Raw genomic sequence first — 22,065 nt, 5'->3', positions numbered from 1 at the left:
TGCTGGTTTTACACTGTGGGGTCTGTTTGGCCTTCCCAAATCAGGCAGTCCTGAGGCATTTCTGTGAGTGGTTGGAGGGGGGCTTAGAAAGCAATGATCCTTTCCCCAAAAGCCAGCAGAACTTTCTGTGTCTGAAATTGCAACAGGATCTACGTGAAAAGAAAGCAAACAACTGCAGCCCACCCCCAGCAGCAGCTCACCACCAAAAGCTGGTGCTCAGCATTTAACCCCAGGGAACAGTGGCTGTTTCTGCAGTAGCACAACAGGTAGCAATGCCAACTTATGGTCATTAAAAATATGGGACAGACCTGCAGCGTGTGCAAGTCCCTGTTACTACACCCAGTGAAGCAATCTATACGTTTGAATCTCGGTGTTTGCAAAATGCCAGCAAATGACACCGTGAGGAGCAGCTGTGGGAATCTGCAAGGCTTGAGTACGGCTTCTTTCAAGTACACGTGGGACAAAGAGCAGCCCTTTCCCAAGAGATGTAATGTCAAATCTCAAGAGGAAAGCATGGGGAGTTTGTGGGCCACTGCTCACATACAGACTGCAGCAATTGGAAATGAATTAGCAAGCCTGTTCTAATACTGCACTGCTGGCTCACAGCGCACGTGAATCAAATCCATCTGCACCAAAAGGCTGAGAAGAGCTCGTGAAATGGCAGCTGTGACAAGGCAGCAGCTGGAGCTGCTCACTTGGCCTCCCTTTAAAATGCCTGCATCCCCACCAGAGTTAGTGCAAGCTCAGCATTCAGGGAATCCCCAGGAGTTTATCAACTCAACAGAAATACTCTGCTTGTTGCTAGGAAAACAGCCCCGCTCATCATAAGCTGAGAGCGCTGCTTCTCCGCCCTCCTGTTCACTGACCTTTGGTTTCAGGCCTTGACACCAAAATCCAAACAGATAACACGGGAATATTCCAGCCCACACGCAGCCCTGACGCTTCTGATCTCTCGCCCTTCCCCTGAGCTTCCCCCGCTCCCTCCTGCCCTGCACCCGCCTGGAGGCACTGCGTGGATCCTGCAGCTCCAGAGAGCTGTCACCCGTGTCTTTGGACCAATCCCCTGGTGTTTATTGCTGTCACAACACTTCGTGTCCTCATTCAACTCTTGAAATGAATGTTCACTGTAATAACACACAGCTGGGCCAGGAGCAGGGCCAGACCGGCAGCAGCAGAACAGCTGGGTAACACAACACAGGCAGTTGATGTTGCAGGAAGTTCTGGGCAAGCAGGGAAAAGGGGGAGCATCACGGTGTAAAGAGCACCTTTCCCTGGGAGCAATATTCTTTCAGGGTCCCCAGCGGGATGCAGCTCACGTGGCAGTTTGCTGCTTGGATTTCTGCTGTGTCTCTGTGCTTGGGTGTGAACTCATCCTTCTGCTCGGTACTGAAGAAATTCTGCTGCTTCCAGGGCAGCACCAGGTGTGAGCATTTCATCTGAGGAGAGAGCAGCACGTGGGCATGGGTGGAACATGAACTTCACGGGGTGGCTGCAGCTTTGCTTTGCATAATCCCTCTTCCCAAACCTGCCCACGGTGAATGCTGGCCTGTTAACGCTGTACCTGCTGTAGCACTTCTTCAGAGAGCCGTTGCTTCTGCTGTCTGTGTGGCACCAGCGTAGCCTGGGTGGTGGTGATGGGATTTTCACCTGTTCACAGGTTGCAGTCAAAAGACAATTCAAGCCAGTAAATTGGGAGGACACGTCAGAAAAGCTTTGCAGTTTGTTTTGCAGTCACAGATCTGCAGACGCTCCATTAATGAGAGGCAAAGACAGACTTTGCAGTCAGCCCTGCAGGGCAAACCTTTGCCCAGCAAACAGCTGCAGACTGACAGCTCTCACTGAGGAGGTAAATGAAGAAATTCACGTGGAAGACATGGGAATATCATTCCACATGCTGGGTATGAAGGCAGTGACAAGGGCAGTTTTGACTGCTATCTGCTCCGCATCTAAAGCAAATGTCTTAAAAACACACACAGCACGAAGGGACCTCGCTCAGATGCAGGCTGTTGGCCATCAGGAACAGTGCCAGAGGAGGATTTTAATGCCTCCCACGACCAGCTCAAACTGCATCTCTTCCTGAGGTTGCAAAAGCACAGCTTTTAATTCAAATCCTCCCCCAAATACAAAGTAAATTCAGAAAACAAATACAGCAAGGGAGAAAGGTCAAGCCTCTGGTTTGTGTCCCAGAAAACATTCATGCCACCACCTGAACCTGCTAACAATTCCTACACAATAAGAGCGACTGACTGCAGTGACAAAGAAGTGAGATGTCACCTGGGGAGGTGAAAGTGCCTGAAATGAGCAGTTGCCCTGTGCAGCAGGGGGCTGAGCGTGGCTGTTCTGCCCGATTTCAAAGTACTGGCTTTGTTTTCCTAATGACACTGAAGCTGCACCCATGCCTGCCTGCCACCTTCAACCCAAGATATTTGAGCTGCTTCCTTTCCCAGAGCACCAGGCACTGCTTTTCCTTGCACAGACCCAGGAGAACCTTGCAGGCTTCCTCCAGCACCAGGACAGCCTGAGCAACCTTACTGTGGTAGCAGAAGGGGATGTGGCTGTCACGGTGGCTCTTGCTGTTTCCTGTCACCCTCTGGGGCTGCAGTGGTGGCTGATAGTCTGAGTGCTGTGTTGTGCTGAAGAAACAGGAGCCTGAAAGGTCATCTCCTAAGCAGACATTGCTTCCATGTTTCTGCAGCAGCAAGTCAGGCTTCGGTGGGAAGTTCCACCTGCCAGCCTACAGAACACAATGGCTGGCTGTAACAGAAGTAGGCTGGAGCTGGGAAAGGTGCCCTGTGTCACATCACACCCCCATGCAGCCCAGAGGCTCGTGTTGCCAGCCAGCATGGAAAGGGGAGAATGGACAACAGAGGCCTAAGAAAGTGCTTAAAAGCAGAGAGCCTGTCCTCCAGGTAAACACCCACACAGCAAGGATGGGAACAGACCTCTGGGTAGAAGAGCTGCATCGTGGTAATTCTTGCCAGTGCACGATTTCTCTCTGGGTCTTCATCACCTCTGGGGATGGATGAAGTGTTTTTGTTCAGACAGGCAATAGCTACAGGCTCTGGCAAAGGCGAGAGTGAAGGATGTAGCTGTTCAACCTGCTAGGAATGAAACTGAACCCCACTGTGAGGATACTGGCACTGAGTATGTAATAACAATAAAATGTTAAAAACAGAAATTCACATACGTATGATAGTCATGTATTACACCTTTTGTCTGTATTATTAAGGCCAAGTGATAAAAAACGCCGTTCAGCTGGTTATAAACCTTAGCAGAGGTCTGCATGTTGTCTTTGCATCACCTTACCTGCATTATGTACTGGAAAGAGCTCTGACATCGAGGTGGAGAACCTGGTGCAACCATCCCCTGGCCGTATGTTTGTGTGGTGGATCTGGAAGGCAGCGCGTTCCTTGTCATAGAATCTGCAAGATAACAGATCTGAGCTGCTTAAATAGCAATGCTCATCAGAAGGAGCAGCTGCTGGGATGCTGTCAGCCTATCCTGCTGAATACCTGTGCTCCCTTTTGCCCAGGGCAGTGTAGGCATACTTCTGCTCGCTCGTAGATCCACTGCTTCTGGGATCCCCAAATTTAATACGAGATTTGTGCTGAAGGGAAGCAAACAGAGCTATGAAACTGCTGCTCAAAGCATGATCCCTTTGTTCCCCACCTCTATCTTTCCATCTGCTGTTTTTTCAGTTGCACAGGACAGAATTCAACATGGCAGTGTGCTGAAAACCGTGCCTTGGTCATCCCCAAATTCATGTTGTTACCTTCTCACTTGGCTTTGCAGGTGGACCGTGTTCACCTTTAAACTGCGTTTGATGAGAAGTGTGGTAATAGGGCCGTCCATCCCCTTTAATAATGGGAGCACATCCTGCAAACGGCCAGAAGGGGAACTGGTGTTATTTAAAACAAAACAATACAACACAGCTCTATTTACACTTGTAAGGAAACATGACTGAGATTAAAGCTATACTCTCAAGACAGCTGCTCCCAAATTGATTCAGCACCGTTGAATGGCAGAGCACTTAACGCCAGATTAAAACTGCAGAACGTGGATGTGGTGCATCAGAAGCAGTGCAGCTTTTATGTGAGAACAGCAGCACCTGAGGGACTGCAAGCGGAGATGTTTGCTGGGAACGCTTGGCGCCCTTGGCTGAAGCCGTTTTATGAGCATCGGGTTGATTTATTCAGTCATAAAACGAGAAGGCAGAACATCCACGCGGCTTTAATGGTTGGCAGCGTGGTTCTGAGCCCGGCCACCGCCAGCCCGTGCTGGGGATCCCGGCAGCCTCTGACGCCGGAGCTCTCACCGCTGTGGGAGTGACGCGCCCTGGCAGCGGGGCGGACCTCGTGCGCTGGATACGAGGTGCTGTGCACTGACGGAGGGAGCCCGATTTTCTCCCTGTCTCCACAAAGAACTCCGTCGCTGCTCTGCTGCGCTCTGGGAAGGGCGGGCTGCGGGGGGGGGGGGCTTCGGGGCAGGGGAAGCTGTCCTTCATCGCCGAGGAGCAGATGCGAACGCGGGGGTCTGCGTGCATTCGGACGCACGGCGCCGGGGCGAAGCCGGGGCTGCGCTGCCGCAGGGGCCGCTCCGGGAACGCCAGGCGCGTCTCCGAGCAGCGCCCGCCGCCCTCGGCCCCGCTCCGCCCCAACACGGCCCCGCTGCGGGGCGGCTCAGCCGGCGTCGGCCTGCGATGCCCCCAGTAAGGGGGGAACTGAAGGTGAGAAAATGGCCGACCGTCGTCCCGGGGGCCGCCGCGGGCAGCGCCCGGCTGCGGGTGGGAGACCCACGGGAACGGAACGGCCGCGAGACGAGCCGGGATCGGGGTCCGGGCCGCCATCCCCGCGCGTAGGCCGCGTCACCGTGGCGACGGCGCCGCCCTCCCGGCATGCCTCGCGCGGCGGCCCGGCACGGGGGCGTTGCTATGGCGGCGGGGGCGCTGGGCGCGCTGGTGGCGGCGCTCGAGTCGTACCGCGGCCGGGACCGCGCGGTGAGTGCGGGCGGGGCGGCCCTGCGGCGGCCCTGCGGCGGCCCTGCGGCTCTGTCCCTCACCGGCCATTCTCCGCAGGTCCGCGCTCTGTCTTATGGCTGCCAGCTGGCGGGCGGCGCGCTGGCCGGGACGCGGAGCCCCGCCGAGGGGCTGCCCGGGAGCCTCCTGGCCGTGTCGGCCCAGCTGAGCTCCTGCCGCACCGTCCTGCGCCTGCTGGACGACTTGGCCATGCTCAGCCACAGTCGCGCCTACGGGCTGGGGCCCAAGGTGAGCGCGGGCCGCGGGGCGCGGCGGGAGGAGGCCGCCGGGCCGCGGGCATCAGGGCGCGTCCATGTCCGTGTCCGTGTGCTCCCCGCAGGACGAGGACGCGCTGGTGCGAGGGCTGTCGGTGCTCCGCAACGTGGCCGACCAGCTCTACTACCCCTGCGAGCACGTCGCCTGGGCGGCCGACAACGGCGTCATCCGCGGCCGCTCCCGGCGCTGGTGGGCGGCCAGCACGGCGCTCTGGGGGCTCTCGCTGGTGCTGGGCACCCTGCGGTGAGTGCCAGCCCTCGGCTCGGATCCCCGCCGCTGCTCTGCAGCAGTGACTTCAGTTTGCTTCCTTTCCAGATCCCTGAGAATCCTGTTCCGGTTAAGAAGGAAGCTGAAGCAGCAGAAGCGGTATGATTCCTCTCCCTGCTTCTACACCTGCTATCACCTGAATATTTTTATTTATTCTTGTTCGTGAGCTGTAATTGCACGGAATTGTAGGATGATAAGATCGTAGGATCACAGGCTTGGGCTGGAAGGGACCTCAGAGCTCATCAGGTTCCAGCCCCCTGCCTCAGGCACGGTTACAGCTATTAGATCACATCGCCCAGGGCCCCATCCACCCCGGCCTTAAACACCTCCAGGTACAGTACACCATCACTAATATTATGTTTGTTTCCAGTGCTCCGCCTTCACCACAGAGTCAACAGAAAATGCGAGCCCAAGTGAAGGCTGAAGTTCTGAGCATCGTCAGTAACTTGGCAGATCTCTGCAATGCGATCCATTGGCTGCCACCAGGGTTCCTGTGGGCCGGACGGTTCCCTCCGTGGTTAGTGGGGCTCCTGGGGACCATCTCCTCCCTGATTGGTATCTACCAGGCATCTGGAAAGAGCAGTTCTGGAGCTGCGTGAGCTATAATTAAGCTTCTAAAACCCAAGTTTAATGTGGTAAGAAGGTATTTAATGAGGCAGGCTGGATGTTAACTTTCCTGGATGCCAATGATTCTAATTCCATGAATCCTGTAATTGAGAGTGTAATCAGAGCTCTGTTACAGAGAGGGTTACTTATGGCTGACAGATTTTATTCATAGAAATCTTTTGGGTGAATCCTCTGAAAATCAGAATCTGATAGGATTGATAACAGAGGAAAAAAAGGTTGTGGTCGCTTCCAGCCTTCCTGTACTTCAAAAGACAGCTGGAACCCCCCAGCCCCCGCTCTCGTGTAAAAGAGCACAAAGTGTTTGGAGAAACGGCCGTGATTGTTTGACTCAGAACTTCCAGAGGATGGATTCGGTGAGTTCCAGCTCCAGGCCCAGCACCTGATGCTTCCCTGAGCCACAGAGCTGACCTTGATGGTGGAAGTTTCTCTGTCAGAGGTTTTGGTGTCTGAGCCCACAGCAGCTGATACCCCAAACACAGGCAGGAGCGGGTGGCAGAGGGAGGCTGGTGGGTGGCAGCTCCTTGTGACTGCTGCATTTCTTCAGAGGCGATAGGGGAAATAGCAGCAGCTGTATGCAGTGCCTTGCCAAGCTTTCTTCCAGCTTTTCTACCCGAGGAGAAACCAGAACAAGCCAAAAGGTGCTCTGAGGCTCGGGCTGTGCCTTTGTGGAAGGCCACCGGGTGGAGCTGTTCCACCGAGCTCTGCGAGAGCCGACTGGCTTAGAAAAGAAAAAAAGGAAAAAATGTTGTTGATCATTTTTGAAATAACTGGTGAAACCAATGCACGAGTGAGTTTTACAATCATATTTTTAAACGGTGCCAATAATAAATGTGAGAAATGCTTCAAAGGCGGCCTTGGGTCATCATTACTTCTGATAAGTGGACAAACGTCATTTATCTGGCTTCAGAAAGCCCCAAACTGTTTCCAGGCAACGGAAGACATTGGTGCTGTGCTGCTGCAGCACCCACGGGCAGGCAGAGACCATCTGTTACCCATCTTCCTTCAAGTGGAATGATTCAGAGCACCTGACTGCTGGAGGTTTTTGCAGAGATGGGTCTTTTGGAAGCAGTGGTGCTCCATCTGAGCAGCGTTGTGTCCTGCATTGCCACGTGGCTCACCTCGCTGGGCTGTTTGGCTTTTGTGTGCATGTAACAAAGAGCAGAAGCTGCCTCCTGCCTCTGTGCTGGGCCCATAACAAGGCGTTGGTGCTCTCTACCCTTTGCCCTGTCCTTGCTGCCTTGGCTGGCTGTTTTACTGGACCTTCGCCCTGCCGCTGCACAGGAAGCAGTGCTGCTTTTGCTCACAGTTTGGTGGCTGATCCGGGAGCAGCTGCACGCAGCGCCGCTTGGAGCACTGGCAGCTTCTGTCTGCAAAGGATTCGTGTTTTCTGCAGTCTCAGGCAGCTGGAACATCTGATACAGCTGCAGCTGCTGCCCAGTCCTGTCCTCAACTGGCACCAGCTATTGCAGCTGAGTATTGATTTTTAACAAGTTTTTTTTTCCTTAACGAGCACCTTTTTGCTGAACCACCCCTTTGGGACAGGCTGCCCTGCTCAGCGCGGGGCAAGGTGTAGCTGTAGTGATTCAAAACAAGCTGTACCTGTGTAAACCTCTGATGCAGAAGCAATAAAACTAAATCACGCTTTAAACAAAGACAAAGGATGCTATCAGCTGGCTTAAGCACCCTTGCGTTACGCATTTTCTCCTCAAGCAATTTCCAGTCGCAGACGGGAAAGCGCAGGAGGGTTTTGGGTCTGGAGCTGTTTGAACTCGGAGGGTTTGGTCCCAAACTTGCCCGCTTTCAGCTCCCTCGTGGTGGCTGCTGCTGACCGCCGGCTCAGCTGACGCTGTTTTGCATGAGATCTTGTGAGAGAGCAGCTGCTCCTCCGTGGGAAGCAGCCGCTGCTCGTTGCTGCTCTGCTCAGCTCTTGCTTTGCTCCATGCAGGAAAACATTTGCTGAGCAGGGACAGATTGTTCCGGCCGTGACCTCACTCTGTCAGCAAGCCGAGATGTGAAAAGGCATTAACAGATAGCGTGGGCTTTGCAGCGAGCTGCTGATAGCAGCTCAGAACCGCGGCTCCCGCTTTACGGCCCCTTTATAGCACGGTGACTCAACGAACAAAGCCGAGACCGGGCTTTACGAGCGTCAGATCTGGCGTGCCGCTCCCCTACGGGCTCCGGCTCCCTTCTGTGGAAGGGAGGGGTGCCGTGCCCAGGAGGAGCGTTCGGCTGCGGGTGGGGAGCGCTGCCGGCCGGATCGCAGCGCACGTGGGGGCCGCCGCCGCCGGCAGGGAAGGGGTTAATGAGCGGCGCATGCGCACGGGCGGCCTTCGGCTCCCATTCACAAAGAACGGCCCGAGAGCGCCGCGGCCGCCGATTGGCTGGCCGGCCGGGGGGCGGGGCCAGCGCCGGGGCGGCCACGCGGCGGCGGAGTGCGGCGGCAGAGCGAAGCGGGGAGCGCGTCCCGTCCGGTCCGGTCCCGTCTCGGAGCTGAGCCTCGGTAAGGCGTGGGGCTGCGGGGCGGGAGGAGCGCGGGGAGCACCCGTCACCTCCGCGTCTTGCGCCGTGCTCCTTCCCGGACCGCTCGGTAGCGGCTGGGTCCGTGCCCTTACCGTCGGGCTCCGCGCTCACCCCGCCGGCTCCCTCACGGCCCTCCGCCGCGGCCCCGCGGGTCCCTCGGTAGTGTCCGAGCGTTCCCCGCTGACCCTCCGGCGTTCCCACGCAGAGCAGCTCGCCGCGATGTCCGTCAGCAGCCACGAGAACCGGAAATCCCGCTCGAGTTCGGGCTCCATGAACATCCACCTCTTCCACAAGCCGGGCCACGCCGACAGCCTCCTCACCCACCTGAACCTGCTCCGCAAGAGGCACCTCTTCACCGACGTGGTGCTGCGGGCGGGGAACCGCACCTTCCACTGCCACCGTGCCGTGCTGGCCGCCTGCAGCCGCTACTTCGACGCCATGTTCAGCGGCGGCCTGAAGGAGAGCAGGGACGCAGAAGTCAACTTCCACGATTCCCTGCATCCCGAGGTGCTGGAGCTGCTGCTGGACTACGCCTACTCGGCCCGGGTGCTGATCAACGAGGAGAACGCTGAGTCCCTGCTGGAGGCTGGGGACATGCTGCAGTTCCAGGATATTCGGGACGCTTCGGCCGACTTCCTGGAGAAGAACCTCTACCCTGGGAACTGCCTGAACATGCTGCTGCTGTCCGATGCGCACTGCTGTGAGCGGCTGCTGGAGCTGTCCTGGAGGATGGCGTTGGCCAACTTCACCTCCCTCTGCAAGACCGAAGACTTCCTCCGGCTGCCCAAAGAGAAACTGCTGGAGCTGGTGGAGAGCGAAGAGCTGGAGGTGGAGGACGAGACCCTGGTGTACGAAGCTGTTATGGGCTGGATCCGGTACGATCTGCCCCGGCGGCACGAGGTTCTGCCCGAGCTGCTGCGCTCCGTGCGCCTGGCCCTTCTGCCCGAGTCCTACCTGCGCAAACAGGTGGCCTGCGAGAAGCTGGTGATCAGCCACAAGCTGGGGGAGGAGATCGTGGCCGACGCCGTGCGGTGCAAAATGAAGATCCTGCAGAACGATGGCGTGGTGACGGGGTGCTGCGCCCGGCCCCGCAAGGTCAGCCAGGCCCTGCTGCTGCTCGGCGGCCAGACCTTCGTGTGTGATAAGATCTACGTGCTGGACCACAAAACCCGTGAGATCATTCCCCGCGCCGACATCCCGAGCCCTCGCAAGGAGTGCAGCGCCTGCGCCATCGGCTGCAAAGTGTACATCACGGGTGGGAAGGGCTCCGAGCACGGCGCTTCCAGGGACGTCTGGGTGTACGACACGCTGCACGACGAGTGGGCCAAGGCTGCTCCCATGCTGGTGGCGCGGTTCGGCCACGGCTCCGCGGAACTGGACCACTGCCTGTACGTGGTGGGAGGGCACACAGCAGTGAGCGGGGCCTTCCCGGCCTCTCCCTCCGTGTCTCTCAAGCAAGTGGAGCATTACGACCCCCAGTTGGACAAGTGGTCCTTGGTGGCCCCTCTCCGGGAAGGCGTCAGCAACGCTGCCGTGGTGGGGGCCAAGAAGAAGCTGTTTGTTTTCGGCGGCACCAGCACCAACCAGGAGAAGCTGCCCAAGGTGCAGTGCTTCGATCCCTGCCAGAACCGCTGGACGGTGCCCTGCAGCTGCCCGCAGCCCTGGCGATACACGGCGGCGGCGGTGGTGGGCAGCCATGTCATCGTCATCGGGGGGGACACGGAGTTCTCTGCCAGCTCCGCTTACCGCTTCCACAGCGACACCTTCCAGTGGTCCAAGTTTGGGGACGTGACGGCGAAGCGCATCAGCTGCCGCGCCGTCACGTCGGGCAACAGGCTGTACGTGGTGGGGGGGTACTGCGGGGCGCAGCGCTGCAAAACCTTGGACTGCTACGATCCCTCATCCGACACCTGGAGCAGCGTCACCACGGTGCCTTACTCCCTCATCCCCACCGCCTTCGTCAGCACCTGGAAGTACCTGTCTGCCTGAAGAATGGCTTGTGTCGGCCCGGAGCTGCTCTGGAGCTGTGCTGTGTGAGGCTGAGCCCCGAAGGGCTGCGCTGCGCTCCTGCGGCTCTCCCAGAAGCATCGGCTCTGGCCACGAGCTTCGAGGCTGGAGCTCAAATGCTGCGGGAAGGCGAGTATAAATAACGCGACGCTGAACCTGGCATCCTCGTCCTTCCACTGAGTCTCGGCCTATGCAAAGATTTTGGGGAATGCTCGCTGTGGACAGGATTGGGTGTCCTGGTGCAGAAAGCTGTCTGAGCCCAGTGCTGGGGGAACCCACAGGGAGACGGCGGCTGCTTTTAGCACTGCTTCCTCGTCCTGGTGCCACAGTTAATCTGCTGGTGGCACCCAAATGTCCTGTGGGACGTGAGGGCTGAGGGCCGGTGCCAGAATAAGATTATAGCTGGGGTTTCAGTCCCAGAACGGTCGGTAATTGCCTTTGTAAGACAAGCCCTGTCTACATATAAACACAGGGTTTATCCACTTCTAATTATTCTCTGGCGTCCCCTCTGTGCCATTTCTTTCCTGCTACGCAGCAATTAACTTCTTAAAAACTTGTGACCAGAATTAAACTCTTCTAGACGCTGCAGGGAGAAAAGATGCCGGTGAATCACAGATCCCTGCAGTGTCTTTGTTTGCTTTTTCCCCTTAGAAGAGATCTGCTGCTCGCACCAAGTGGTGTAATTAAATATTCTGTAACACCTACAGAAGATTCCGGGCTGCAGAGGGGAGCGAGCATCGTTCCACAGGCACAGAATTCTCTGCCGACTGCAAGAGCTGAGGAGCGCTCCAGGGCTGGGGGTGGTGACAGGGGACCGGGTTCCATCCTCACGTTCTCCGCCCAGAACCCAGGCGATTCTTTTCTACTTCTTTCTTTCACTCTTTTAAGTGGTCTTTACTGGGAAAGACAAAGGAAGCTCTTGAGCAACTGGCAGCTCCGGGCTGCCTGCGACTTGGAACGCAGTCAGCACCAGATGCAGTTGCCTGTAATGTCGTAGCACGTGACAGCACTTTGCCCACGGGCTGCTTCTGCGCATTTTTTATACAGCAGTTGTGTGTGTTTATTACTCAGCCTGGAGCTGCCTCAATAAACCTGAATGAATCCCGCTCTGTCCCGTGCTGTTCTGTGTGCTGAAGCCGTAATTCCTCCCAGCCCACATTTTTGGGTTGGCGGAAGTTGTGAGCATCGTCCCCTGTTGCAGCCCGGCCCCTGGGCACGGCTCCGCTCTCTCTGCGTCTTTGTGACACGGGGAAGCTCAGAGCTCACGCTGCCTTCCTGCGTTGTAGGACACACAAACCTGTTCCCAGTGCCGAAGTTGAAGCTGTTCTCTGCCCTTGCCTGGTGCTACAGCAGAGCTGTTTCCTCGCTGCCAGAAAAGAGCCGCTGCTTCCCAGGCTGCGCAGCAGGAAGGCACCGCTGCGGGGAGGGGGGAGGGACGAGGCGGAGGAAATGGCACCGAGGGCGCAACCAGATGTCTCACCACAGAAGCACGGTTTGGGTGTGAGCAATTATTCAGTTCCGGAGTTGAATAAATCAATGTCACGACCGTTCCCAGCTGCTCGTATAGGCAAGAACTGGCAGGACTGGAAGGAAGAGAGCCGCCCCGTTTGCGGTGGCTGAAGATAAAATGACTTCATTTCCATCCTGCTCTCTGCCGCCTCTGCCCTTTGCAGCCCCAGGTCGGCACTTTTCCCCCTTCTCCGCTGCTGTGCTTCCCCTCCGCTCTGCGCAAATCCCAAAGGGAGTTTTTTGTGCAGCAGCCCGCACAGCGCCCTGCGAGGCCGGCCGGGCGCAGCGCACGGCAGCTGCCGGCATCGCGGCGCGGGATGGGGGAGAGGCAGAGAGCAGAGCTGGGAGCAGGAAGCAGCTCCTTCCTGTCAGCGGGCCGGGAGCTGCCTCACCTTTATTACAGCTGCAGCTACTCCTGAGGGTCGGACAAAGTCCGATTTTGCCCAGCAACACAGCGGAGCTGAGCTTTCGCTGCCGGCCCTTTGAGCTGCAGCTGCTTTATTTATTCTGCCGAGCCATAAACGGCGGCTCCCAACCACATCCGGTTTTTGCAGCGGGGACGGAGCTGCTCGGAGCCGCAGGTCTCTCCCTCCCCGTCCCGGCGCTGGGATCCAGCAGAGCCGCACTCCGCAGCGCTGGGGCCGCTCGGAGCAGCCCTTCTGCTGGGGGCTTTGCGAGCGTCTGCGAATCGTTTTCTCGTCTCAGACTGCGCTGCCAGCAAAGCGCTTCTCAGGGAGCAGCAGCTCCTGCAGCACACCTGGGCTGCTCTGCGGCAGCTGCCACGAAGATTGCAAGAGCCTCATTGCCTCCATCCCTGCCTCCATCCCTGCCTCCACCAGCTGGCACACAGCCCCGCTCCCCCTACCTCCCCTGGTAGGAAGCAGTTCCCAGTTTCTGGGGAAAACCAGACTCCTTCCCCTGGTGCAGCTCTGCACAGCACAGACCTGTTTTCCCAGTCTGACATTTCCATGCGTTAATCCGATCACTGCTGCAGTGCCAGGGTGAGAAAATGTAGGCTGATGGGGCTGCAAGTGAAGTGAGTTTAGAGGTTGGTTTTGTTACCAGGACAAAAATCGTGCTGAATTGATGTAACCCATTTAGAATCTAAACCTGGCTCAAACCTGGGCCTCTCCTGCTTTGTGGCTGCACCTCTCCAGCTGCAGGAGTCAGACCTCCACCTACAGCCATGTCTGGAAGAGGTAACAGATGGGCATCTTGGCACAAACCACAGCCAGAGCCCTACAAACCGAGCGCACCACAGTGTGGCTCTCAGAGAATTTGGACATTCTGGATGTTTGAACGGAGGGGCACCAGCACTCAGCTGTCCGAGCTCCCCAAAGGAGCTGCACGTCAGTGCTGCCAGCTGAGGTGACTTCAGCCCTCACGACGCCGTGCTGTTTGTGCTGTTTGTGCTCTGGGATGACTTCATGCATTCCATGCAGTGAACGCAAACTCACCGCTGCTCTGATGTGGGAAAGGGACACCAATGCTGCACCCATCAGTGGGATTTTTTCACAGTCCTGTGCACTCACACCCCTGTAACAAAGCAATCCCTGCTGTGCTCGAGGCTCCTGTGCATGCAACGCTGCACCACAGCCAGGGAGCACACATGCATCTCACACTCCAACACTGCCAGCTCTAAGAGGGCTTTGGCTTTGATCCTCTGCCAGATCCCATGGGCCAAGAAGCAGCAAAGCAAAGCAACGTAAGCATCAGACAAGGATGGGCTGACATCCCTCTGCTGCCAGCCCTGGGCCCCATTGCTGGGATGAGAAATCAGACTGGATTCGAGTCACGTGGCTGAGGAAAGACAGAAAACAGCACACTGCTGCTGTCAGAGCACAGCACGGAGCCAATCTCCTTTGTGGGTGTTTGTCCTCCAGCATCTGGGCTGCAATGGATCTCAGATGCACGTATGGGAACCATCTGCAGCGTCTCAGCCACATGAAAGAGGAGGTTCAGCATCAAGCTGGTCATTGCCTATGGCCCCAGAGTGATTCATCTAAACAGAAAGAATGCGGTTTGGGTTTCGGGTTAATTAGCTGCAGATCTGAACGAGACAAAGCAGGGCGGAGCTGCCGGCATTCCGGGCTGAGCTCTGCACGGTGCTGCATCCCGAAGTCACACCTTCACTGTGAAAACCGGGCATCAGAGCTGAGCAGCAGCAGCGTCAGGGTGAGAGCACCAAAGGAATGCCGACCTGCTGCAGGAGCAGAGCAGCACTGAGACACACAGCACTGAGCTTCCAACAGATGCGAGCTCTGCCCAAGATCCACACCTGCCCTGCTGAGCTGCAGCATTTGCCATAGAACAGAGATCTGCAGCACAGAGACCACGAAGTGCAGATTCTTCTCCTGAGTGCTGCACACGAGGAACCCAATCCCTCCAAGGATGCTCTGGTGCACACAAAGCCTTATCCCTGCACAAGGCAGCTCAGAAGCATCCCCTGCACCGACATCCAGGCACGGCCGAGGCTTTTCCTCAGTAGTGGCCACAGCACTGGATTTTAACGATCCAAAATGACACCTTTTCCTTGGAGAGCAGCTCTCCTCGTTCTCCCTTTGCCTCCCTGCTTTATGAGTGCTCTGATCTCGCTGTCCAGGTGAGCCTGCAGGTCTGCCACGAGCTCACAGCTGCCAGGACGCACAGCCTGCTGCCTCCAGGATGGCACAGCGAGCTGCCAAACTGGCACAGGCAGCACGGAGAAAGTTTCTATTTTCATTACACTCCTTCCAAATGGAACCGATACCGGCTGGGACAGAGCCAGGCACGTCTCTGGCCGGCGCCCTGCAAAGCAGCTCCGTGCTAATATAAGCAACTTGGCGGAGCTGACGCTGCCTGCATGCTGAGTGCAGCATTCTGAGATCAGCTGATTTCTCCCCAGGGCTCTCACCTCACTGAGGAAGGCTGCAGTTATTCATATCCGTCTCCCACCTCTCCTCTGTGCTCCATCCGTGCTCCTACAGTGATTTCTGTCCAGGATAGAAAAGGAATGAGATTTAATCTTTGGTTCACGCACAAAACACCGGTTAATTACAGAATCACAGAATTGTAAACACGCCTCTCCCCCCATGCTCACATACAGAGGCAGCTCACTTGTTTACTTTTTGTTTTTTTTTTTTATTGCTAGAAGTTGTTTTCAGTCCTATTGCAGCTTTGAAATCCTTCAGTGGAGAAACATTGCAGTCATTGTAAAAATCATCATTTGGTGCGCTAGGATGAAGTGTTCAATTAACCAGGAGTGCACAATTCAGCACAACATTAACATTTATCCATCATCTTTACAAATAAGACTAAAAGACTTGGCTGCCACAGGCTCAACACCGAATGAACTATTTACAAAGTTTACACCCCAACCAAACGGCCGATCAACCACGAACTGTGATGGTTTATTCAATGCTTTCAGTGCAAGGTGGGCCCAGGAACCAGGGCAAAACTGAACAGCATTGGGGGAACTGGCAGCTCCCAGCAAAGCACACAGCAGTGCCCCCAGGACCCCCTGCCCCCCCACATCTCCTCCCACCTACAAACAGAAATGGGGCCTGCAGAGCTTTCCTCAAGCGCTCCAATCTCTCTCAGTACAAAAATATCAAGAAGCTGATTCATAAACGTGGCACAACGCAGAGCTGCAGAGCAGCACCACGAGCTGATGGTGAATCCCAGCCCCATTGCACGGCGTTGGTCCGGCCTCGGAAGGAAGGGGGGCCCTCTCCAAATCAGAGCACAAAGCATCACAGCACCACCAGATGATGCAGAGACTTCAGGCTGGAACAGCAGGCGTGGAACCCGGCATCTGCATTATCCTTCCCTGTGTAAATGTGAGCACTGCTGGGCAAGGCAACAAAACTGCTCCTGCTCCCCAGCATGGGGACACAGCACAGCGACAGCACTGCAGGGCTTCTGCAGGATTGGAAGCAGAAGCAAAGCCAGCAGTGTGCCTCACAGCTCCCCCAGCCTGAGTGCCTGCCTTCACTGCCAATGAGCACAGCAGGGGCTCAGCGCCGTGCATTCGGCTCCTCTGAGCGCTGCTCACAGACAGGACGGCTCCCAGCTCTGCAGGAACACCGTTCTCTAGAAATGGGGCTGCTTCTGCCTCACCCTGGGAAGCCATCAGTGACCTCCATTTGCAGGACAGCCGACGGCCACTGCAGGTAAAGACTTGAAGGCATTTCCAATATAGATTTCTCAGTACCAGTGGGTACGGAGGGGCCCTCGGTCTGAAGCACAAAGTGACAGCTGTCCGAAGAGGAGGGAAGGAGGAAGCATCCTCTGCACCAGGGTTGAAGTCCTGCCCTGCACCACCACTGCGCTCAGCCAGGACAACGCGAGGGCTGCGACAGCACACAGCTCCTGCTGGGCACCTCGACCAGGAGGCACAGAGCTCTGAGCTGCCTGCTCCTCTGACGTCACGCCAAAGGAAACTCTTACCTGAAGTGACCCAAAGTCAGTGGAAACGAGGTTACTCACAGCCAGCAGCAGGGCACCCAGCGTTCTGCAATATTACCTGCTCAGAAAAACCCTTTTTCTGCAAGTGAGATTTGAGGGGAATCCCAGGGCAGTGCATTCAGTTGCAGGGATGTAACAGCAGCTCCACAGATGCAGTTTGACAGAAGTGAAGCCTCATTCTTCACTCAGAGGAAATACTTCACCCCCTGCCCTCAGCATTTACCACCATGGCAGCACGCTCTGGGCACAGCAGTGACACTGACGCCTCCTCCACGCTGGGTGCTGCACAGGAAATCACACGAACCCCTCATATGGGGCTGATTCTGAGGTGATGAATCTCTGCTTGTGGTGAATGTGGCTTTCACAGAACGAACTGCAGCCAGGGACCACAGATGGCTTCAGGTTTGTTACAGACTGAAGGCCAACATCCCAAGGAGCACCCAGGGTGCCGGACCAACAGCCAGCCTGTCAGGGTCAGGTGCTCGTTTGCTAAGAGCTGTAACTCGGTGCAGCACTGCTGACAACGTTCAGATAGTTTTATTTCAGTCATGACATTGAAATAAATGCAATCTCACTGCAGATTCTGTTCTCCAGATTGCACTGTCCAAACCTGACTTAATTCACCGCATGGAGGAAGGAGAAAAGTTTCCAAATGGATCTTTGATGCACAGGGCTCTCTGCCACACATGAGGACAGGCACCAAATTAAACCAAATACACGTTTCTAAAAACTGTTTTCAAATTGCTAAGCAGAGGCCTCCCTCCTCAGCTGAGGTGGTTTTGCCCACCGATCCAACTCAGCTTTAGGTTAAGGCTCCAAACAAACTGCTAATGTGAGGCAATGGGGGTTTTGTCCAGGAGTGGCCCAAACCACAGCACCGAGGGAACACGCTGCACATCCCTGCTGCTCTGCTGTGTGTTTACAGAAGAAATTACTCGGGTACCAGAGATGATGGCAGCCTCTGCATCCTCCAGCTGAAGAATCTCTCCTGCAGAGCTGCTGAATCAGTGGCAGGTTACACTGACTTGAAGATATTCCCACTGTTTCAACCCAGGTTTCAGGAATGCAAAAACAACGTTAGCATGTTCTAACCATCAAACAGCATTACAGCAATGGAAGGATGATTACGTTGCCATGCAGTTTTCTGCAAATCCAACATGAGCAACGTGTGAAGCTCTGCAAGGCTCAGCTCTCACCAAGCACCACTTCAGAACCAAGGCAAGGCATGCCCTCGTTAGCAGGAACAATTAGTTGGGGCAGTGGGGTATCAGCAGTCTGGTGACACCAGGAAGATGTTAACCTGTGCTTTTAGGCTCTGAGAGCAGTTTCTGTAATCCTGTACTAAACCCCTCTAAACCATTTCCCCTGTGTGCAATACATGTGGACACACTGCAATACGTGTCCTCAGGTAATGAAGTAACGAAGAACTGAGATGCAGAGTAAAGTGACAGAACACAAATGACTGTGCAAACTCCTACAAAGAAATAATGCCTTTTGAGCAGGGCTCTGTTAACGCTACCATTCCAAGATTAAGAACTGACCCATTTCACAAGAGGTATCAAAAGCTGGTTCAGCTGTAAGCAGCCAAACCAAGAGGTTCAGCTAATAGCACTTGTTCTTTTTTGAAACCCAAACAGTTTATATTCCCTTCATTTCTTAAACTGCTGCAGAGAAATCTCTGCAGTAACAGCAGCTTTGTTATCTTATGGTATTTGGAGTAAAGTCCAAGGAATTCAGCAGACAAACAAAAGATGCAGAAGACTTGGGATGAAACAAAACAGTTACTGCGTTCAAACACTTCTTACACACCTTCCAGCAAGGAACATCTCTGCAGTTCCTTCTGAACCAATTCATAGTTCTGCTGAGGAATCTGTACTGCCCCCACTGACATGGAGAGCTGCCTGATGTCCTGGCACAGGCTGACGGCCCAACATTTGCATTTAGTCCAACTCTTCATTCTGCTGTGCTCTCACACGTCCAGCTCTCCTCATCCACAAGCAGGTGGAGCTCTTGAACCCTGAAGGCTGTTCAGAAGCTTACCTTGCCTTTCCTACCACTGAGTGTGCAACTCCACCGGGGCAAGTAAAGAAACAGATGCCAGCCTGGCCTCTGTGAGTTGGTATCACAACGTTCATCACGTGTGGCTCCACAGAGACTGCTTTGCTACTCAGCTACTTAACAGAGAGTTGGCTTAACCCACGAGAGCAACCTTGCACCTGGGAATATGGATTTTAAAAAATCTCAGCCATCTGGAGGCTTACAATTAAAATCTTTACATACAGATCTGAAAGATTCAACATCAACCACAACAATTTACAAGATGGTGCTCACAAAGAGTGTAAATACACCGAAGAGAGCAAATTGCAGTAAATGGCAGCATCTTACCATGCTCTGAACTTACATACCCATGCCACGCATCAACACGTTTCCATGGTCTGAGAATTTAAAAGCAAATCATTACCATTGTGCCCTCATTTTGAGCTGCTGGCAAAGAAGCCAGCAAAGCAAAACTACAACGCTGGGCTGGTCCTTGCTAGTATTAATGAGGCAGGAATAAAAAGACACCCATGTCGAGTCTCTGTCACATTGAACACCGGAGCCTGAGTTCTTGAAACAGTACGTGAGAAGAGTCATCTTTAAATGGAAACAGTTAGAAAAAAATTACATCTTCTTTGCTGGTATCATCTTGCATGTTTAAAAGAGTTGGCTGTGAGGTCACCAGGGTCTGAGCGTGAGCAGTACTGGGTTTGAACAGGTTTGGGGAGGCAGAGGAAAGTGCTTCTGGCTGACCATCTGCAGAGCCATGTATTTCTGCAGGGGAAGAGAGAAAAGGAAGACAGACTGCTGGCACTGCACAGAGCTCCTGGCACATCTCATGCACGAGGGCCAAGAAATACCTGTCTGGAACGCAGTGCTCTGGCTGCTCGTGAGGACTGGGCTTGCTGATCGCCTGCCCCTGAGGACAGCCTCCTCTCTGCTGACCAGCCTGGGGGGAATCAGCTGCTTCTGGTCCACAGATGCTGCAGAAAATATTTCACAAATCAGTGCTGGAGTACTTGACTGATTTCCCCTCTTCAAGCTGAGACCCACACTGCAGACAGCCTCTGCATATCCAAGGAAGCTGCTATCCCAAAAAGAGCTGTTGCTTCTACTACAAGATACTTCAGTTTTCTTTTCAGCTGTTTAAACCATGAGTGCTTCTCCTCCCCACTCCCCTGAGGATTCCAGTTCAGTCACTACCAGCCTGACATCCAGACTTAACATCCAGTACCACAAAGTCTTGTGGAGGGAAAATGAAGATCTGTCCCCAGCACTCAATTAGCAATGGAAGTTTCCTACTTTTAGTGCACAGAACTGTGATGAACTTTTGTCTCTGCTCTTCATCTGTCTTTGAATTGCTCAGCAGCAGAGTGCACTGATTGTGGTGTTACAGCCTGTCCATTTCTTAGTTTCTACAATGAAAGCAACTCATGAAATGGTTACTCTGGTCCCACACAGCTCTCAGCACAAATTCCTTATGGCAATGGAAACCAAATTTGATACTTGGTATCTTGCCTCTAGTACAGAAAGTCTTGTTCTGTTTTATTCTAAGATCTACATGTGGGCATAACAAGCATGCAACCCACCAATGCTTTTGAGAGAGCAGAGAGCACTGCATCTGCATTTTAGGCCTTTCATGAACTTAATGGTGTTCACCCAAAAATGGTTTTTCCACACCACAGACCATTAAGAGAGAGCTATTAAAGATTAAGCTGGAGAGATGCAGTATTAGAGCTCTATTTTCCCATTTGTCAGTATTTTGTATTCGTGATAATTGAAGCCTGATGTCCTCTTACATGTGAAAAGAGGAGTTCATAATCATGTTAAACTTCAGGTGCAGGGACAGATGCTTCTGCTACATGCAACAGAACCCCACTCCCTGGCCAGGTCTGGCTCTGAATCTGTTACAGCAGCACAGGCCCCAGTGATGTGTAAACTTGCCAGCTTGGAATCCTATATAGAGCTGAAGAGATAATTCTGTAACTTAAAATTACAGGCCATTCTTCCAGGCTGGCAGTAAGGCTATTTTAAGTGGTACAGAAAAAGTGGTTTTTATGGTGTGTGCTACTGGCAAAGATCACTGCTTCAGTACCTAGTGGTTAGCTGTAGAAATTACACCATGACAGGGTAACTGTGTTTTTACTTGCTTCTATTTCTGACAGCAGCAGCTCCTTTCGACACTGCAACACCTACAGCACTTCAGCTCTGGCCTGGAAATCTGTATTTAATGATGGCTGGTGCTCAGAAAGGCACTAAGTTTAATGTCATCACAGCCCTGAACAGATACTGAGAAGAGGTTAGGACAGCCTCAAAATGTTTCTCTCATGCAGAACAAGCAGCACACTCGCTGTTTTCCTTTACCACTAGAATCAGGCAAGGTTTTATATCCAGTTTCACCATAATTCTGCCCTGCTGGCCTACAGCACTATTTCCAACACGAACTTTGGGGGCTAAATTTCCAGTTCAAACACTACACACACTTCACCCTTAAGAATTTTAAGAGCCCACCCACTGCAGGTAGCACGCTAACAATCTGCAGCACATTAATTTCTGAGATCCACACAGGTCTAAGCTACAGCACCCTGAATCCCCACGATGCCATAAGAGGCCAGAAACGCATTTGAAGGCACTTACCCGAGCTGTCCGTCCTATGAGACGCTTTGCCCTTCCCACTTTTCTCTTTGCTTCCTTTCGTAAAAGCGGCGAGCTTGGTGGGGATCTGCTGCTGCACTGCAGCAGGTTTCTGTATCTGGTTGGTGGCGCTCAGCAGGTGGATGGGCACCTCGTTCTTCAGAGCCAGGGCCGGGCGGCCCTCCAGGGCGGTGCTGTCCCTGCGCAGCAGCTCTGAGCGCTCCAAGTAATCCATGCCACAGACACTCACACGCGCAGAGGCTTTCAGGACCGGCGGAGATGGTTCTCCTCCTTCTCCGTTGAAGCTAACAGCGTGACTTTGCATCGGGTTCTACACAAGGGGAAAAAAAAGCATCCTGAGTCAAACTAGAGGAGAAGCCACCTTCTGCCCTGCAAACACAAAGTGCTTCTTCGAGGAAAAAATGCAGTGTGCTAACCGAGCTCAAAGCATGCTGGCAAACCAAGGATAACAGACAGAGCTTCAGCAACTGCAGACTGCTGGATATTGCATCTAACAATGGGAAAGAAGAGCAGGCTGCACGTGGTGATTACAGAAAGGACAGAAAAAGTGACTTTCAGGCAGTAGCAAGTGAGTCAATTCAACTGGACCCCCAAAATCATGTTTTGAAACATAAAAGATGTTTTCAGAAATCAACAGAACACAACACTACCAATGCAGTGCACCTCCTGCAATCAGCTGCCTGAAATAGGTCAGTTCCTGCATTAAA

At 54.2% G+C, this 22,065-nt stretch overlaps 4 protein-coding genes across 10 annotated transcripts in view; 2 read left to right on the top strand and 2 right to left on the bottom strand.

Annotated features, from left to right (window-relative positions):
• Nucleotides 1–49: 49 nt before the first annotated feature.
• TEX45 (testis expressed 45) lies at nt 50–4,846 on the bottom strand. Its single transcript, XM_042887223.1, is given in 10 exon segments — nt 50–149; nt 1,266–1,436; nt 1,562–1,647; nt 2,533–2,734; nt 2,943–3,061; nt 3,307–3,422; nt 3,513–3,607; nt 3,773–3,876; nt 4,316–4,472; nt 4,475–4,846. Coding segments are annotated over 10 exon segments (1,488 nt in total). The 3' UTR covers nt 50–83.
• Nucleotides 4,847–4,930: 84 nt separating this feature from the next.
• Nucleotides 4,931–7,031, top strand: PEX11G (peroxisomal biogenesis factor 11 gamma). The gene is made up of 5 exons (XM_042887227.1): nt 4,931–4,996; nt 5,075–5,263; nt 5,355–5,533; nt 5,606–5,656; nt 5,928–7,031. The coding sequence occupies exons 1-5, from the start codon at nt 4,931–4,933 to the stop codon at nt 6,154–6,156; spliced, it is 714 nt and encodes a 237-aa protein (XP_042743161.1). The 3' UTR covers nt 6,157–7,031.
• A 1,602-nt stretch (nt 7,032–8,633) lies between these two features.
• Nucleotides 8,634–11,286, top strand: LOC122188726 (ectoderm-neural cortex protein 1-like). The gene is made up of 2 exons (XM_042887268.1): nt 8,634–8,684; nt 8,910–11,286. The coding sequence occupies exon 2, from the start codon at nt 8,924–8,926 to the stop codon at nt 10,691–10,693; it is 1,770 nt and encodes a 589-aa protein (XP_042743202.1). The 5' UTR covers nt 8,634–8,684; nt 8,910–8,923; the 3' UTR covers nt 10,694–11,286.
• Nucleotides 11,287–15,319: 4,033 nt separating this feature from the next.
• Nucleotides 15,320–22,065, bottom strand: part of ARHGEF18 (Rho/Rac guanine nucleotide exchange factor 18) — a 42,026-nt gene continuing 35,280 nt past the window's right edge. For all 7 annotated transcript variants that reach the window (XM_042887264.1, XM_042887257.1, XM_042887262.1 and 4 more), the window contains 3 exons: nt 21,341–21,668; nt 19,564–19,686; nt 15,320–19,477 (listed from right to left, as the gene is read on the bottom strand). In XM_042887264.1, the coding sequence (XP_042743198.1) occupies nt 19,317–19,477; nt 19,564–19,686; nt 21,341–21,668 (612 nt within the window). In that variant the 3' untranslated portion in view covers nt 15,320–19,316. The remainder of the gene's footprint in view (nt 19,478–19,563; nt 19,687–21,340; nt 21,669–22,065) is intronic.

The sequence above is a fragment of the Lagopus leucura genome, unplaced genomic scaffold (genome assembly GCF_019238085.1).
Source record: "Lagopus leucura isolate 7727_CA_CO unplaced genomic scaffold, USGS_WTPT01 Super-Scaffold_100076, whole genome shotgun sequence".
NCBI lineage: Eukaryota > Metazoa > Chordata > Aves > Galliformes > Phasianidae > Lagopus > Lagopus leucura.
The sequence above is the reverse complement of the archived record's forward strand: the minus strand, read 5'-3'. Positions and strand labels throughout refer to the sequence as shown.